General features: G+C 49.4%; 1 protein-coding gene across 1 annotated transcript in view; it reads left to right on the plus strand.

Annotated features, from left to right (window-relative positions):
- The window catches only part of SLC38A12 (solute carrier family 38 member 12), a 598,547-nt gene that overhangs the window by 174,940 nt on the left and 404,523 nt on the right, over nucleotides 1-19,084 (plus strand). The window contains exon 7 of the mRNA XM_078654475.1: nucleotides 803-902. Within this exon, the coding sequence (XP_078510601.1) occupies nucleotides 803-902 (100 nt within the window). The remainder of the gene's footprint in view (nucleotides 1-802; nucleotides 903-19,084) is intronic.

Consider the following 19,084-nt stretch of genomic DNA (forward strand, 5'->3'; position numbering starts at 1 on the left):
GAACATTGTCATAGGGTGATTCGGGTACATTTTAGGGTTATAGTAAACGAAGGCAAACTCAACCGTATTGATGGAACTCCTTCAAGGAGGCAAGAGGAAATTAGAAACAAAATCAAGAAGCATGAGTAGGTTAGACCATAGCTTAAGACTTAACACTCACAAGGTGGGAAGAATGTTAAAATGCATGCTCCTGAGCATTACATCACATTCCATACTTCTGAGCAGAGGTAGTAGCTCTACCGTAGTTTGATACAGTGTTGATGTAGTTGGACTACCTGACAATGATTGACTAGATCATCACACACTTAGCCTGTAAGAGGGAGCACACATTTTGTGTGCTGAGCTATTTGAGTACAAGTCCTTTGCAGTTTACTTGCCTTTCCTTTGACAAAGGGAGCTCCTCATGCTAAATAGCTCCTATAGAGCACATTCCAGAAGACATTCCAGAGATTTAAATTCATCATGCTTGCGGAAAGGCTTTTCTGTTATCCCAGACATGTTGTACGCTCCCATTCCTTGCTTTGGCCTTGGTGTTTAGATGCACTATGCCTAGTGCTGTGTTGCCTGTATCACATGCTTTGTCACTGTTGGTATTTTGCTAACTCACAACCACAATTGCACCACCTATAGCTTCAGCTCCACAAAGTGGTTGCGATTAGTGCAGCAGATGCCAGAAGGGAAGAGAAAATAAAGTTCAGATTTGGGTTTGCAGAATAGGAGCCATGGTGTGCATTTCTTTGTATTTTTGAAGCAGTTAGAATTTTTACTCCTTGTACTTATTGTTTTTTCCTGTTTTCTATAGTGGGCATCAATTTGTTTTACTTTTGCATCATCATCTACCTGTATGGTGACCTGGCCATCTATGCAGCTGCTGTACCAATGTCGCTAATGCAGGTCACATGGTAAGTTAACCCTAAGTCTGTTTATGGAAAGTGGGGACTCAACAAAGTCTCTCAAGATTACTGAACTTTGCTTGTTCATAACGCTGCCTTTTGGCTGACTAACAACCTCAAGAAACATGATAGAATGTTGTCCACTGATAGAAAATGTAATTGGTTGTCAGTCGCATGGAGAATTTTGTTTAAACTTTGGTTTGGTTCAGAAATGTGTATATCAGTACTCTCACAGCCACGTGGGGCATATCAAATGATTCTCACCACTTGGCTTGACAGAGAATATCTTATGTATTTCTTGGGCCCAAGGTACATCCACATTTGGGATGCCCCTGTTGAGAAGTTTAACTCAGTAATTCTCAGATATGATATAGACAAAAAGAGCAAACTGGAATGTCAGCCATCATATATATAAGAAATACTAAGGGCCTGATTACAAGTGGCCATCAAATGGCGTCCATGCATAACAATACATGATATTTACCAGGTGCAATAAAGTTCACATCCTCCGTTAAATTTCCGCAAGTACAACCTGCTGGAATATAACAGCAGAAAAAAGGCCATCTATTTACCAGGATATGTAGATTTTGGTACTGTTGGGAATAAAATCTGCATGGTATTTTCCAAAAAGTCGGAATAGGTGATAATTATCCCACGTGATAAATTCTGGACACCTCGGTCTCCGATTTAATTAGGTTAGATTATTGGCACATCTGATTTGGGCCACTTGTAATCAGATTCCCTATAGCGAATTGTATTGTTTAATTTAGGTAATTTAAGTTATTTAGCTCTTCTAGGACATTTTTTTTAGCTATACCTTTTATAACCATTCAGAATACTACATGTCTTTTTCAGTACAGTTGCATATTTATTTGTAAAGCATGTCTCACAGAGCTTAGCTGCCATAGAGGCAGCTTTGTTACAGACTATTCACAGTTACATTGATCCGTCTTGCAGTGCAAGACAGTTTGTAATAAGGACATTCCATATGCCAATCTCCTTATTGCAGTTGATGTCCTGCTCCATGTGTTAGATCATCCACAAAGTTCCAAAACAACCCAACGTCAATTCTAAAATATTATTAAGTTAGTTCAGCCTAATTCATCAAAACATTTTTCAGTCCCTTTTTCAAGAATATGTGACTTTCCTATTTTTACCAATACCAACACTTATTTTGCGAGATCACCTTGCATCATAAGGCAATGACATTCTGGTAATCAAAAAGCTTTTAATAACACAATCTTAAATAACTTCATACACAAATTCTGTATAATAAGACAGAGACATATTGAAATATAAAGTCACCAACTTAAGCAGTTCTCTTGAGTCACATACATTTTCCTCTCCCCTAATATCACATGGGGTCTATTTGTCCCGTAGATCACTCTGTAGATTCCGAAGTACAACATATGTATTTTGTTTTGTAAATGCATTTGAATAAAGTTTAAATTAAAAAACAAAAATCAAGACATTCTCAGTGATTTAAGAATCTATACAAGCAAATAATATCAACTTAGAAATACCCCTCCCCACAGACACAATGCCGTAGATGCTGTGTTTGTCAGAAGTGACACCGTGCAAACTCCTGAAAAAATGTTAAGTGTTTACAAATATTCTTAACATCAGTTTCTAGTTCTAGAATAGAATAGAATTTTTTTGCACAATTAATTAAACTCTTTGCAATAACAAATACTGAGATACAAAATAAACCGCACAAGCTTCAATTTTAAAAGTTTTTAGCATTTACAATGAAAAGAATTAAAACTGATAATGGTTGCATGAGCTTTGATTCTATGAATTTTTCAGAGGCCAAAATGTCCTTTGCGGCCATCAGAAATTTCAAAAAGCGCGCCGACAACTGTGCTGAGTCACCCTTCAAGCATTCCACCAGGACATCCTGGCATGTCCGCTTGTTTAAAATGCGCCAGATGGGTCATAGCCAATAAGTTCTTAAAGGGCACAGTATCTCGCAAATACATAATGTGTGAGTTAAATTTTCTTCTTCTGCCCCACAGGCGTGGCACTGTGTGGATGAGATTTGTTTGTAGCCTTGCCCATACTTGTATGACAATAGAGGGATCAAGTCAAATTGTGGCCTCATTAGTTGGTGCTTCATTATTGGCTTTATGAGGGACTGTTCTATAGTTTTAAGGCCCAACTTCCATGCTTAAGGTTTTTTAAGCTTTTTGCATCATTGACCTCTGACATTATTTTAGCCTGTTTTATTAAGAGTTTTGCTGCCGCCGGTGTGGGTATGGGGGCGGCCCATATTTCACAGGCTTCCAGTGTTTCACGGAGTGAGAAAGATAATTGTGCCAGGTTGACCCGGGTTTATTTATCATTAGCCATATGTAATTTTTTTATCATTTTTCCGGTGCTTGTTTGGCCTTTAGACCGAATCCTATGAATTGTGCTTTAAGTATTAACTTTTGAGACGTCAAGTTGAATTCCTTACGGATTTGCACATGTGAAGTGGAAGAGGGCAAAAGAAGAACTTTACAGAAGCAGGTAGATTGTTCTCTATCCTGCCACGACGACATCTGATCTTGAAAGACAATAGCGCCATGGGAAATGGATGGTAGGAATTTTGCCCCCATTACTTGGATTAAAGGGGTGAGGTCAGGTGAGCACATAGATTTCCTTGCTCTGCAGAAGGCGACCTCCTAGGATTGTGCCAGCCCGTGCATTGCTGTGATGTGGACTGCCTTCTTTTATGGTCGATCCATACCCCAAGGTACTTATAAGTTGAGACTGTCTTGATGGATCTACCAACGAATTGCCATAAACCGCTTTTCTTTTTTTTTTCTGGAGATTATCATCGTCTTTGTTTTTGTTGTGTTTATTTTCAATTTGTTGGCTTTGCAGTATGACGACAATGCAGTCAGAAGTCGCTCTAGGCCAAGCAAGTTTGATCTAACAGGATGGTGTCGTCTGCGTATTGCAACCATTGGATTTTAGATCCGGCGAGTTTGGGAGGGAATGCTCAAGCCTGTGCCAGGAAATCAGGAAGGTCGGCTAAATACAAATTAAAAAGCATTGGGGGCAGTATACAGCCTTGTTTTAGGCCCTTGTTGGTTTGTATCTTTTTTGGTTGTTGACCAGTTGGCGGACACTCTAATTTTGACCCAGGTTTCAGAGTATAGCCACTAGCGCGTTTAGTAGTGAGTTGTTAATGCCCCAGTTTTTTTATTTCGTCCACAGTCTCGAACGGTCCACGCTATAGAAGGCTGTTTGAAAATCGATAAAAGCTAGGTAGAGTACTTTCCCTTTCTTGTCCATTGTTGTTTCTATTAAGTATGACACACAGATCAAGTTATTTTCTATGCTAGAGCCCTTTTGCGTAAACAGAATCAGATTTTGTGCTTCAGCCCAGGCAGTCAATTCTTTTAAAAGCAGGTTAGCATAACATTTCCCATTGACATCTAAGAGGGCAATCATGCAATAGTTTTCTGGGTTCGATCGCGTCCCTTTTTTATGTATTGGGACTAAAAGAGAACCCGTCCATGACTCTGGAATGTGCCTTACTGATCTATACTCCGTAAATAGTGGTGCCATATTTGTTGCCCATTTAGAGACTTGTCCCTCATATACCGCTGAAGGTATGCCGTTTGGGCCTGGTGCCCTGCCTTGGCGCATTTTAGTTCTAATGTTCTTTAAAGGCTTCACAAGTATTTTAGTGAAATAGTCTTAGTGCTCGCATTCTAGGTGGATGTTAGATTTGGGTGTCTCTAGTTGGCAGAGGTAGGTACCTTTGACAAATAGGGACCCTTGCGTCTAGTCAGGGTAAGTGGGTACACTCCTAAAATAACCCCTGCTCACCCCCTTGGTAGCTAGGCATGAGCAGACAGGCGTGTCTCAGAGGCAGTGTGTAAAGCATTTGTGATCACATGCAGTAACCCAGTGACAACACTACAGATGAACACCACACAAGTCGTAGTACAAAAATTTGTATTCTTTATATAAGTTCAACACAAGACCACAAACAACAAAAATCCACAATACTGTACTTCAAAAATGGTAGAAATAGCTTAGTTCTCTTAAGATGTAAAATGCGACACTTCAATGTACCTTAGGATGCGTAATGCTATACAATGAAAGTGTTGCAGGGAAGGTGATGCGTCGGTTCCTTACACGCAAGAACGGTGATGCGTTGTGTCCCTACTGATGCATAGGGGATGCGCCAGTTCTTCTCTGCGAGGGGAGGTGATGCGTCTGTTTCTTACTGCGCTTCCGTGGAGATGCGACCAGCAGCGCCGTAATGCGATTAAGATCCGGAGCAAAGAAAGATGGTGTCTTCTTCTTGATGCAACACAATGCGTGCACGCCCGACGGCCATGCGGTGACGCAACGATTCTTCTGAGCCGCGACAGGCCCTGGGATGCGCTTCCCGGTGATGCGGCGGCGTCTGGTGCGACGTCGATCCTCTTCTCCTGCTGTTTGAGGTGCTTCTGCGATAATGCAACAGCTGCAGTGGCGGCGACACGCTTCTCAGTTAATGCGGCGGCGTCTAATTCCACGTCGATCCTCTTCTCCGGCGATGCGACGACAGCGGCGGCGATGCTCTTCTTCTTCGTGAGTCGCTCTTCTAGCTCCTTGCGACACGCAGTTCCTCAGAAAGCCCAACACAACTGCAGGCACTTCCAAAGACCTCTTGGGGAGCTGGTGGGTGAAGTCTGTTGTCCCTGAGACTTCAGCAGGAGGCAAGCTCTATCTCAAGCCCTTGGAGATCTTTCACAAGTTGATGAAAGTACACACAAAGTTCCTCTCTCCTCTCTTTGCCAATTAGGCAACCACTGCAGGCCAATCCCCCAAACAGCACTTCAGCTTAGGGATAGTCTCTCCTCATTCTCTCTGGTTCCTCTCCTCAGCAAAGGTTTCTTCTTGTTTCCCAAAAGTGATCTAAAGTTCTGGGGTCTGGGTCCCCCTTTTTACACACAGTTTCTCTTTGTTCTCTGAAGGTAGAGATGCCTTTGCCTAGTCCAAACCAGTTCTGGTCAGTCCTGGAGCACTCTGTTTACTTGATTCCTTCTTTCCTTTCACAGTGCAGGCAGGGACATCAGACGCACCACAGGAGGTGAAGCCAGCATTGTGGCGGGAAGGCACAGCCCTATTTAGTTCCCAGGTGCAACTCATCCCTCCCATCTGCATGCAGATTTCTCAATTCAGCCATGTGCCGACTCACCATGTCTCCTGGAATCCCCCGGCCCCTGTCACTAAAACTCCAGACAAGGAATACACAACCTAGCAGAGGCAGGCTTGGATAGATCTCTATCGATTTGGCCTCCTTGGGCTTTCGGCAACTAGCCGGAGCAGCAGTTCTTCACTGCCAAGGATGGCTCAAGTCTGCCACCTTTCGTCCTGAGGTGCAAAGTAAAATCTTGGACCTGCCATTCAATGGGGACGCACTGTTTGGCAATCACATTGACAACGCCTTACAAGAAATTAAGGACACAGTCACAGCTTAAGCTTTCGGGATGCTCCAGTATAGAGAGACACCTTTTCGAGGGTCCTGTGGCATAGTGTCATACTTTTTTTGATGGAGCTACCAGAAATTCCTGCCACAGTCTTACCAGCATAGATATAGTTATCAACCACAACAGTTGTATATAGCCCGCTGCTGCCACTTACTCCAGACAGCAAAACAGAAGAAAGCAGCCCCCACAGGCCAGAGACAATGCTAGAAAGCAGTGAAATCTCCCCAGCATCTGCAACAATTCGGCCACACTTCCACCTCAATGCCATGAATATTTCTTTACATTTCGACCAATGGAGAAAAATCACTTCGGACAAATGGGTCCTAGACATAGTAAAGTATGGTCATACCCTGGAATTCATAAAGATCCCACCCCCTCATCTGCCTCTGAAGAAGCTCCCATCTCATCTCAAACTTCTCAGAAAAGGAGTCACGGTTATGCTTCGGAAAGGAGCTATAGAAAGAGTGCCTAACTCTCAGGTGGGGAAAGGTTTTTATTCCTTTTACTTTCTGATAAAGAAAAAGTCAGGAAAGTGGAGGACAATTCTAGACCTAAGAGAATTAAACAAATATCTACAGAAAAAGTCCTTCCCTATGGTCACTCTCCAGGAGAAACTACAGCTCCTCAATCAGGCCGATTTCATAACCACACTAGATCTGCAGGATGCATACATCCACTTTCCTATTCATCCCAAACATCGAACGTTTCTCTATTTCACTGTGGCAGGTGCTCATTTTCAGTTCAGAGTTCTCCCTTTTGGTCTGCGGTCAGCATCAAGAGTGTTTACCAGTTGCTGCTCATCTCAGGCTGAAGGAACTGCAGCTTTTCCCTTACCTAGACAACTGGTTAGTGAAGGCATTGTCTTTTTGTCAAGCTTCAAGAGCAACTTCAATTTGCCTTTAAATGTTTCTTTCCCTGGGGCCAACTCTCAATCTTCAGAAATCAGTTCTACATCCATCTCAGAAGATGCTTTTTCTCGGCGCAGTCTTAGACACTATCCACGACAAGGCATTCTTAACCACTGAAAGGCAAACACATCTCATTTCTCTGGCAACAAAGTTAAGAGGAAGAAAGTTCGCTTTTGTGAGAATGATAAAATCTCTACTGGGCATGATGTCCTCGGCAATTCTAATGGTGCCTTGCTCTTGTCTTAGAATGAGACCAGTACAAGAGGAACTAGAAAAGCAATGGCTTCACGGGGACCGGATCTTTCGACAACCTGGTACGAATAACTCCAGCCATGCAGTCAGCTTTGGTGGTAGTGCTCCACCAATCTCTCAAAAGGGATAACTTTCCTTTCTCGGACACCGGATTTCGTCCTCACTACAGATGCTTCTCTAGAAGGAAGGGGTGCTCATCTTCAAGACTTCCGGATAAGGGGCAAGTGGTCCAAAACGCTTTTTAAACATGCACATAAATGATCTGGAGCTTCGAGCCATTTCTCTTGCCTTACAAGCTTTCCTCCCAAGGATTCTAGGATCCTCTGTTCTTATAAGTACAGACAATACCACATGCATGCATTATCTGAACAAATCAGGAGGAACTCGCTCCCTCATCCTGTCATAGGAAGCACAGGAAATATGGAAGTGGCTTCCCTCTCCCCACATCTCTATCAAAGTGAAACACCTACCAGGAGTGAAGAACAGTCTGGCGGATACCTTGAGCAGAACTTCCAACTCCTGCCACAAGCTGGATCAGAAGGTTCTTGAGTCCATTTTCCAGATGTGGGGAAAGCCCAACTCGGATCTCTTTGCTTCCAAGATGAATCAGAAGTGTAACTTCTTTGCCAGCTGGGAGCAAGAAAAAGGTTAATGGGGAAACGCCTTTATGATGAGGTGGACAGGGATCTTAGCCTATGCGTTTCCCCCATTTCTGTTAATTCCAAGACTTCTGATGAAGTTGAAAAGAAAGCCATGCCTAATCATTCTTTTTGCTCCTCGTAGGCCGCGTCCACACTGGTTCACAGAGCTTCTCCTGCTCTCTGGATGCAGACCTCTTCGCCTTCCAGTATCACCAACACTATTACATTGAGCAGGGGCCAGATTCTCCACCCACATCCAGCCCCGCTGCAGCTACATGCGTGGTTACTGAACTCGCTGAGTTTAGGGAGTTAGATCTGCTACAGGACTGTAGAGACATACTTGCTAAAGCAAGGTCGCCATCCACGATTAAGACTTGTACTCTCAAAAGGAAACGGTTCTGTTTATGGTGCCTTCGTAACAATGTGCACCCACTTGAGTCTTCTCCAGATAAAATGTTGCCTTGTCTGCACTTCATCGCTAAATCCAGCCTTATGTTTATATCTATTAAGTTACGTCTGGCCGCCATCTCTACTTACAGGCGATCCTCTGGAGGTTAATCTCTTTGTTCAAGTTGATTGGTAAAACAAATTATGAATGGACTTTTCAGAGTATACCCTCCTGTACAAGCTCTTCCTCAGGAAAGGAGATGTAATCTGGTTCTGGCACAACTTATGAAACATCTCTTCGAGCTGATTCACAGAGCTGAACATAAATACATTTCCTGGAAAGTTGCTTTATTGTTAGCTTTTAGTTCTGCCAGGAGAGTCCGTGAAATTTAAGCCTTTACAATTAAAGAACCTTATCTTCGTTTTTCTAATGACTATGTTCTCCTACTAAAGGAAATAAGTATTGACTCACTTTTAGCAACTACATTTCCCATGATGCACCCTGATGAAACTGCACTGAGCCAAGCTTCTGCTGGGGGAAAGTAGAAATAAAAGATGCAGAAAAGCAAAGTGAGTCTGTGATGCCATTTGTACAACTAATCCCCATGAGGAAAAGGCATGGAAGCCTCGAAACGCGTCGGGGAAATATACAGATAATGGTGGAACATGGGGAGAGCAGCAATAACTTTTGCTGCCTTCGTTTTGCTGCCTTAGTTTTTCTTCGTTTTTTCTCCTCTCATAGCGTTTTTTCCACAGGGCGACCCAGCCGCCGCTGAGCCGCCCTCTGCCCTCCTTTCCCGCCGCTGCCTCCCTGCGGCCCGCCCCCCTCCTGCCCATTCGCCGCCCCGCTCCCGCCACCCAGCTGCTCCTCCCTCCCGGCTCCTTCTTAAGGAGACAGCACAGAGGTGCAGGGAGCGACCGCTGAGCCTGTAACCAGGCGAGGTCGGCCCCACACACCCCTGCTACTGCCTCCATCAGCTGTGCCCTTTGCTGCCTTCGTTTTGCTGCCTTCGTTTTTCTTCGTTTTTTCTCCTCTCATAGCGTTTTTTCCACAGGGCGACCCAGCCGCCGCTGAGCCGCCCTCTGCCCTCATTTCCCGCCGCTGCCTCCCTGCGGCTCAGCCCCCCTCCTGCCCATTCGCCGCCCCGCTCCCGCCACCCAGCTGCTCCTCCCTCCCAGCTCCTTCTTATGTCGCCCCCACGTACGCGCAGCGTTGGCGCGCCGATTGTGCGCCGCAGGCGCGCCAAAGGCAAGCCCGTCTGCGCCCGTCCGCGCCTGGCCCGCGCCCAGCACCAGGACCCCTGGCCCCCGCCGATGCAAGACGACCCGACTGACCTACGACGCCGCCGCCCTCAACGCACTCAATGCCGGACGGAACCCCGCCTGCTGCCGGGCCACCCCGAAACGCATCCACGGACCCTTCACCTGCAAATCCTGCAAGTTCACCTGCCTCCGAACCTGCACCGCACCTGCCAAGCCAAACAGCAGCAGCATCCACCTGAAGTGCATCCTGCTCAACACCCGCTCCGTCCACAGACACGCCGTGGAACTCTGGAACCTCCTCGACACTACTTCACCAGACATCGCCTTCCTCACGGAAACCTGGATGAACGTCTCCTCAGCCCCCGACATCGCCGTCGCCATCCCGGACGGGTACAAGATCATCAGGAGGTACCGCGTCAACCAGACCGGAAGAGGCATCGCCATCGTCCACAAGAACACCATCCGCATCACGACCGACTCCGACGACACCTTCTCCGTCGCCGAGCCCCTCCACTTCCAGATACACACTGACCCAAAGACGACGCTCAGAGGCACCCTCATCTACAGACCCCCGGGACCATGCACCCAATTCAGCGAAGACATCGCCGACTTCATCAGCCCGCACGCCCTCCCCTCTGCCGACTACATCCTCCTAGGGGACCTCAACTTCCACCTGGAGAACAACAAGGACCGCAACACCGCCGCCCTGCTGGACAACCTCGCCAACCTCGGACTCAAGCAACTGGTCAACACCCCCACCCACTACGCCGGCCACACGCTGGATCCCGTCTTCTCATCCAGCAAGCACATCACCTTCAGCCACTCCACCGGACTCCATTGGACTGACCACAGCTGCGTCCACTTCAGCTTCAGAAGAACCACGACCCACCACCACCCGCAACAGGTTCCTCACAGGAGCTGGAGCAAGATCACCGCCGACCAGCTCACCACCTCCCTCAGCCAGAACCCACCCGCCAGCACAACGGACCCCAACGAAGCAGCCCGCAACTTCACGCAGTGGCTGACCGCCTGCGCCGACGACCTCGCACCACTGAAGAACCCTCCCAGCCGAACCAGAAGCAAGAAGACCTCCTGGTTCACCGACGAACTCAAGGACTCCAAGAAGACCTGCCGCACCCTCGAGAAAGCCTGGCTCCTCGACCAGACCACTGACAACATGACCGCCCTCAAACACTCCACCCGCAAGCACCACCAGCTTATCCGCACCACCAAGAAGAAATCACTGAAGGAACGACTGGACAACAACGCCCACGACAGCAAGGAACTCTTCAGCATCGTCAAGGAGTTCTCCAACCCCAGCACCGACAACAACGACATCTCTCCTTCACAAGATCTCTGCAACTCTCTCGCCTCGTTCTTCCACCGCAAGATCGCCGACATCCACAACAGCTTCGGCGCACCATCCACGCACCCAACCGTAGAACCAACGCCCCCCACCGCCACCCTCCGCACCTGGACCACGGTGGCCACCGAAGACACAGCCCGCACGATGAACACCATCCACTCCGGATCTCCAACCGACCCCTGCCCCCACCACGTCTTCAACAAGGCCGACTCCACCATCGCACCCCAACTCCGGAACATCATCAACACCTCCTTCAACACCGCCACCTTCCCGGAGAGCTGGAAGCATGCCGAGCTCAGCGCCCTACTGAAGAAACCAACAGCGGACCCCACCGACCTCAAGAACTTCCGCCCCATCTCGCTCCTCCCTTTTCCTGCCAAAGTCATCGAGAAGATCGTCAAAAGACAGCTTGCCGCCTTCCTCGAGACGAACAGATCCCTCGACCCCTCACAGTCCGGTTTCAGAGCCAACCACAGCACCGAGACCGCCCTCATCGCAGCCACCGACTACATCCGAGCCCTGCTCGACAACGGGGAAACAGCGGCACTCATCCTCCTGGACCTCTCAGCAGCGTTCGACACTGTCTGCCACCGCACCCTAGTTCAACGACTCAACAACATCGACATCCAAGAGAAGGCACTGGAGTGGATCATCTCATTCCTCACCGGAAGAACACAGAGAGTCCGCCTCCCCCCGTTTCTAACCAAGCCCATAGAAGTCATCTGCGGCGTTCCGCAAGGATCATCACTCGGCCCCACCCTCTTCAACGTCTACATGAGACCTCTTGCAACCATCGCACGCCAACACAACCTCAACATCATCACCTACGCCGACGACACCCAGCTGATCCTCTCCCTCACCAGAGACCCCAACACCGCCAGAGCCAGCCTACACGAAGGGATGAAAGACGTTGCCGAGTGGATGAAGAACAGCCGCCTGAAACTGAACTCGGACAAGACGGAAGTCCTCATCCTGGGACCATCCCCTTCCGCCTGGGACGACTCCTGGTGGCCCCCCGCCCTGGGCAGCGCACCCAAGCCTACAGACCACACGCGCAACCTGGGCTTCATCCTGGACTCCTCCCTCTCGATGACCAGACAAGTCAACGCCGTCTCCTCATCATGCTTTCACACCCTTCGCAAGATCTTCCGATGGATCCCGACCGAAACCAGGAAGACGGTCACCCAGGCACTCGTCACCAGCCGACTGGACTACGCAAACACCCTCTACGCCGGAACCACAGCCAAGCTACAGAAAAGACTCCAACGCATCCAGAACGCCTCCGCCCGACTCATGCTGGACATCCCCCCGACGCAGCCACATCTCCGGCCACCTGAGGGACCTGCACTGGCTCCCCGTCAACAAGAGAATCACGTTCAGGCTCCTCACCCACGCACACAAGTCTCTCCACGACCTGGGCCCCAAGTACCTCAACGACCGCCTGACATTCTACACGCCCACCCGCCAGCTACGATCTACCAGCCTCGCCCTCGCCACCGTGCCACGCATCCGAAGAGCCACCGCCGGAGGTAGATCCTTCTCCTACCTGGCGGCCAAGACATGGAACTCCCTCCCCATCCACCTTCGGCTGACCCAAGACAATCTCGCCTTCAGGAGACAACTCAAGACCTGGCTGTTCGAGCAGTAACGGACCCCCTCCCCCAAGCGCCTTGAGACCCTTCCGGGTGAGTAGTGCGCTATACAAGTGTTATGATTGATTGAATCAATAACAGGCCAGTTGGTGCGAGTGACGTCGAGTGACCCTTCAAAGCTGGTGGCAATTTGGTGATATATATATATATATATATATATATATATATATGTATATATATGTATGTATATAGGTTCCACGTTAGCTTCGACAGCCCACAACCTCCAAATCGAAAGGCGCGTCGACGTTAAAGGACCTCCGAAGCACGGTCCCACGTATGCTCACTCCTCCAAAAAATGGAAAGTCGACGCCGTGTCGTTTTAAATATCCTTTATTGTCAGCTGTAAAGTGCTAGACGCGTTTTGCCTGCCCAGCAGTCTTGCTCACTAACAATTTGAATAAAGTTGTTTCCATCAATTACGTGCAGAACTACAAAAAAATTAAAAGTGAAGACATACTCGTAGTTTTTACCACATTACTTCATTCAAATGTTGCTAAGCTGCAGTATTGGCTTTGCCTGAAAATAATTCATTGTTTCAAGCAAGCTGAAAAACCATGCTCATGTAGACAAAGTTAACAGCGTGTTGGTAATTCTGCTTGAAACGAACCGCCAGCCACCACAAAGTTAAGATTCCCGCGGTGTGTACAATGTTTTTACTGCCTTCTCCTTTCTCCCCAATACTGCTTGCGGCAAGCGCTTACCTCAGCTCCGTCTGCTCACTCCTCTGGTCCTCTGACTCAACGGTGTTTGCAGTCAGTACTTCCTTCAGCTTCTTGCTTCGTATTAGGTCGCGGCTTCCGCTTTCCTGCATATGCGGTTGGGAGGGGCGGTGGTAGGTTCAGGGCAGGGGAAACGCGTCTAGCACTTTATAGCTGACAATAAAGGATATTTGAAACGACACGGCATCGACTTTTCATTTTTTGGAGGAGTAAAATATATATATAAATATATATGTATGTATGTATGTATGTATTTATTTATTTTTTACTGTGAGACAAGACTCCCACCTCAACGGCGTGGATGATTCAAGCATTTGAATCATCTATAAAAGATACCAATACTGGATAACTGAAGTTACAGGTAAGTAACTAATTTTCTTATTTTTTACACAAGCACTATATTAGCTATAGCTCGCTCCTCTTTGAAATTAAAATCAGTGTATCCAATGCATATTTTTTTAAAACTATTTAGCATGAACTGTTTGATACATTACAAAGGTGTGTAGAACTTGATAGCCCTCCACACTAGTACATGGATTATCTGAAAGAATCACGTAGTGATAGATTCCTTACCTTAGAATTACCCCCAGGCATCAAACTGGATCCGGAAAGTTTTTGTCAGCAGTACCCCTGTGGGTCGGTAGGTGTCGTCGTGTGGCTCTGCGTGCGTCGTTGGCTTTGTGGCCGAGATGGCGTCGCAGGAGCTACTTAAATGCGCCCAAGCGCGCTGATGTCCGTTCTTTCTTTTTCCGTCCCAGCAAGCGCAGATTCGGGAAAAGTAAGTACCCCCAGTCACTTTTTGACCGAGTTTTTTCAAGGCCTTTTGTCTCCATTCTTTCGAGTCGATCGACTCCTGGTGTCCTAGGGATGCCGGCTTTAAGAACTGTGGGACTGTCACCGCATGATGTCTGTGACGGACCCACACCGCATGTGTCTCTACTGCCTGGGGCGCGACCACAACTTCAGGTCGTGCCCCAATTGCCGAGCCATGTTGCTGAAGACTTTGCGGGAGCGGTCCCAAAAGTTGCTAGAAGTCCGGCAGTCGGCTTTGCGCCGCTCAAGGTTCGGTCCCGTGGGAGGTCGAGGGACCGGTCGTGGAGTCGTCACCATCGTTCCTATGGATCTAAGTCTTCGCACTCCGGGTCAGGTAAGTCGAACCATTCCAAGAAGTCTAAGAATCATCGTTGCTGTTCGACTTCCCCTCGCCTGTCGCGCCACGCTGCTTAGGGTGCAGGTGGTGCCATCCTATGGCTCCGGCGGAGCCTGTGATGTCGCCGTCGGCCTACCTGCCCTTCATGGGCTCCGCGGTGACGCCTGCTCAGGTGCAAGAGTTTCTTGCTGCCATGGCCTGACTCTTTGGGCCGTCTGGCCCCGCCAGTGCGCCTACAGGTCCCAAGGACCTGACTGAGGGTCCTGCCCTTCCTTCACCGCCTTCAACTTCAGCCCTGGCGCCGCAGGACCCCCCCTGGATCAGTGCTCGGATCCGGGGCGACACCGGTTGACCTCATAACACCTTCACCGGTGTCGATCCCTACTCCGGCACCACTGCCGACGTCGGCCGCAGTTTCATCCCTGAACCGGACATGGCACCCGATCGGCGTCGCTCGACGCCAATGCCGGTGCCGAAGGGGCCTTTTTACCCCTATGTCCGTCCTCCTTATTTTCAGCCTGTTTCACAGACTTCGGAGGAAGGGGAGGGGACTGAGGACAGTGTGATTAAGATCTGGACTGGGCAGAGGATTTTGGGGATGCCAGTGGTATTGACACCTCACCTGAACTTGGCATGCTGTCCCCTACTACCGTGGCTACGGAGGAGGGAGCCAGTAACGCAGTAGTGTTGCGTATGGGGTGCGAGGCCCTCCACCTCGAACTCCCTACAGTGGCCATCAGGACTAACCTCCTGACAGAAGTGCTTCAGCCGGCATCAACCTCTTTGGAACCCTTGCTGCCTTTTTAATGATGTGCCTTCGACGTTCTTTTGGGCACTTGGTCCAGGCCCAACACAGGCTGTGGACAGGAACGTGGCCCAACACCGCTCTTTCTCTCCCTACACTCCACTCCTGAGAGCTTGTTTGTTCAGGCCTCTGCTTCCCAGAGTGCGTTTCCTTCCGCAGTTCCAGATAGGGAATCCAAGAAGCTGGAGCAGCTTGGCAAGAAGCTGTTTTCATCTGCCAGCTTAGAGTTGCGGTCGGTGAACAGCGCATGCCTGTTGGGCTGTTATTCCCACTCTGTGTGGGATACGGTTGCGCAGGTGCTGCCCAATTGTCCAGGGGAGGCACAGACACTACTCTCCCAAGCTATAGCAGCTGGGAGAGATGCAGCTAAGTTCACCATTCATTGTGGGCTTGATACCGCCGACTCGCTGGGCAGGGCCATTTCCACGATGGTGGTGCTTCGGCGCCATGCCTGGCTGAGGGCAACTGGCTTCTCAGGGGATGTCCTGGACACTCTAATGGACATGCCCTTTGATGGCATTCGCCTCTCCGGCAATAAGGCAGATAGTGCGTTGGAGCGCTTAAAGGACTCATGGGCTACTGAAAAGTCCTTGGACATGTCGGCCACTCGCCTTCCTCAGCCTTCTGCTTTTTGCTCCTTTTGTGGCCACGGAAGGGGTACCCCAACACGTTTGTTCCAGTGCCACAGGCCTGCGCAACAACATCCTCGGTGCGCCCGCGGACGTGAGAACCGCCGAGGCGGTTCTGTGGGCCAGCGGGCTGGTCAGTCCACCTCCACCTCCACCCCCGCAGCATCCACTGCTAAGCCTTCCTAGTCTGAACTCTCAGGCCCATCAAACGCCAGTGGGCGGCAGAATTCACCATCCTCTTCCCCCACTGGCGCAACATCACATTGGACAAGTGGGTGCTGCAAATTGTCCGAAGGGGCTACTCCCTCCCCTTCAAGACTACCCTTCCAGCAATGCTACCTCAATACCACCGCATGTCAGGGGACCATCTTGCACTTCTTCAGCAGGAAGTCACAGCCCTCTTGGCCAAGGGGGCCATCAAGCGCATTCCTGGGCCAGAAGTAGGTAGTGGTTGTTATTACTTTCTTGTCCCCAAGAAGGACAAGGGCCTGCGTCCTATCTTGGACCCAGGAACGTCGACCGCTTCCTCCGGAAGGAGAAGTTCAAGATGTTGACACTAGCTCAGGTCCTGTCTGCCCTCGACCCTGGAGACTGGATGGTAGCGTTGGACTTGCAGGGCACATATTTCCAAATCCCCGACCTGCCGGCCCACTAGCGTTACCTGCGGTTCACGGTAGGCCACGAGCACTTTCAGTTTACCGTGTTCCGCTTCGGCCTTACCAGCGCTCATCGGGTGTCCACGAAAGGGATGGCGGTGGTCACAGCTGATCTGCGCAGATCAAGGGTTCCAGTCTTCCCCCTATCTCGACTACTGGTTGTTGAAGGCAGGCTCGCCCCAGGCAGTCGTCTCCCACCGCCAGACTACGGCCGACCTCCTGCTTTTGCTGGGGTTATCCATCAATGTGCTAAAGTCGCACCTGATTCCCTTTCAGAAGCTCCTCTTCATCAGAGCGGTTCTGGACTCTTTGCAGTTTCGGGTTTATCCTCCCGAGCAGCGAGTCCGGGATATTCAGGCAAGGAATCCAATCTTTCAGCCTCAATCCTGGGCTAAGGTCAGGATGACCCTCCGGCTACTGGGCCTGATGGCCTCCTGCATCCTGCTAGTGGATCATGCCAGATGGCATATACGGGCTCTGCAGTCGGACCTGAAGTTCCAGTGGGCACAGCGTCAGGGCAAACTGTCCGATTACGTCTAGATCTCGGCGGGCACTACATGACAATTGCAGTGGGGGCTCACGAAGCACGATTGGGTCAGTGGCAGATCCCTCTCCCTTCCCTAACCGGAACACACAGTTGTGACGGACGCATTCTTTCTGGGATGGGGTGGCCACATGTGAGAGGCAGAGATCAGAGGACTCTGGTCTCAGGCGGAGTCCCGTCTCCATATCAACCTTCTGGAGCTTCGGGCAATCTGACTTGCATTGAAGGCATTCCTTCCCTCTGACAAAGGGAGAGTAGTACAGGTGTTCACAGACAATACCACCGCTATGAGGTACTGCAACAAACAGGGCGGGGTGGGGTCGTGGACCCTATGTCAGGAGGCTCTGCGCCTCTGGACATGGCTGGAACATCAGGGCATTTCCCGGTGGTTCAACACCTGGCAGGTTCTCTGAACGCCAGGACAGACGAACTCAGCCCCCGGGGCATGATGGATCACGAATGGCGTCTGAACTCGCATGGCGAAACGTCTCTTTCAGCAATGAGGAGAGCCTTGGTTCGATCTACTCGCCACCAAAGAGTTGCGGTCTACTATATGCCTTTCCGCCTATACCACTTCTACCCAGAGTGCTGAAGAAGATCAAGTGCGACCGGGCCCAAGTCATTCTTGTGGCGCCAGACTGGGCTCGAAGAGTATGGTATCCCGAGGGACTCAGCGTGGCTATCGATCCCCCTTTCCGACTGCCTCTTTGGGAGGATCTTCTGTCGCACCAACAGGGGACGGTCCTCCACCCAAACCTGTCCACCCGCCACCTCCTTGCATGGAGATTGAGCGGCGGCAGTTGACGTCTTTTGACCTGCCTCCCGAAGTTTGCAATGTAATCTTGGCAGCCAGGCGTCCCTCCACTAAGACGGTATACGCCTGCAGGTGGAATAAGTTTGTGGCATGGTGCACAGAAAAGGCTATGGATCCCCTTTCTGCCCCTCTTTCAAAGGTCCTTCTATTCCTTCTTTCTTTTTTTTTTTTTTTTTTTTTTTTTTTTTTGAAAACCTTTATTGACAATGAAAGCTCACAAATACTGGCCTACAACCCCACGGGCTGGCCAGAAACAGAACGGTCAAATAACCAGCATACAAAAGGAAGATCTGCACAGGATATAACATCAGGAGCACTGGTGAAACAAGAAAGACCATCGAGCGTTCAGCAAGAGCAGGATAATAAAGGTTAAGTTTTCTAGCACGGGGAGGGGACCAAAAGAATAACGGGCCGTATACGAGAATACAAGGGAGGGACCGCGGCAAGCCGCCATTTTATAAACACAACGTAAAAAATGAAGCCATATAATCAAATCGAGCAAAGGACAAAAACAGAATCAGAACATCAAATAGCGACAGTGGCAACAATCAATCGCGCACACTCACCTCCGCCCCCACCCAAACAAAGAAGACGTGGTCAAAAAGCCCCATCACAAAGACTATGCAATACGCACCCCAACGGAAAAAGGGCACCTCCATAAAGGAGGAAGGGAAAGAGGGAAAAAGACAACAGAAGGAACACCCGCCAGACCATGCATCCTCAGGGGGAAAAACAGGACAATAAAACCGGCATGCGATGTAACAGCAACATAATACCAGAATAGGCAGCAAACCACAATCAGCCACACACCGGAAGAAGGACAGAATACCCCCGGGGGAGATACAGGGTGACAGAGTCCCGAAAAAGTGAATACACAAGAGTTCCTTCTTTCTTTAACCCAGCATGGCTCTGCTCTGGGCACTAACAAGGG

The sequence above is a fragment of the Lissotriton helveticus genome, chromosome 7 (genome assembly GCF_964261635.1).
Source record: "Lissotriton helveticus chromosome 7, aLisHel1.1, whole genome shotgun sequence".
Classification (NCBI taxonomy): Eukaryota; Metazoa; Chordata; class Amphibia; order Caudata; family Salamandridae; genus Lissotriton; species Lissotriton helveticus.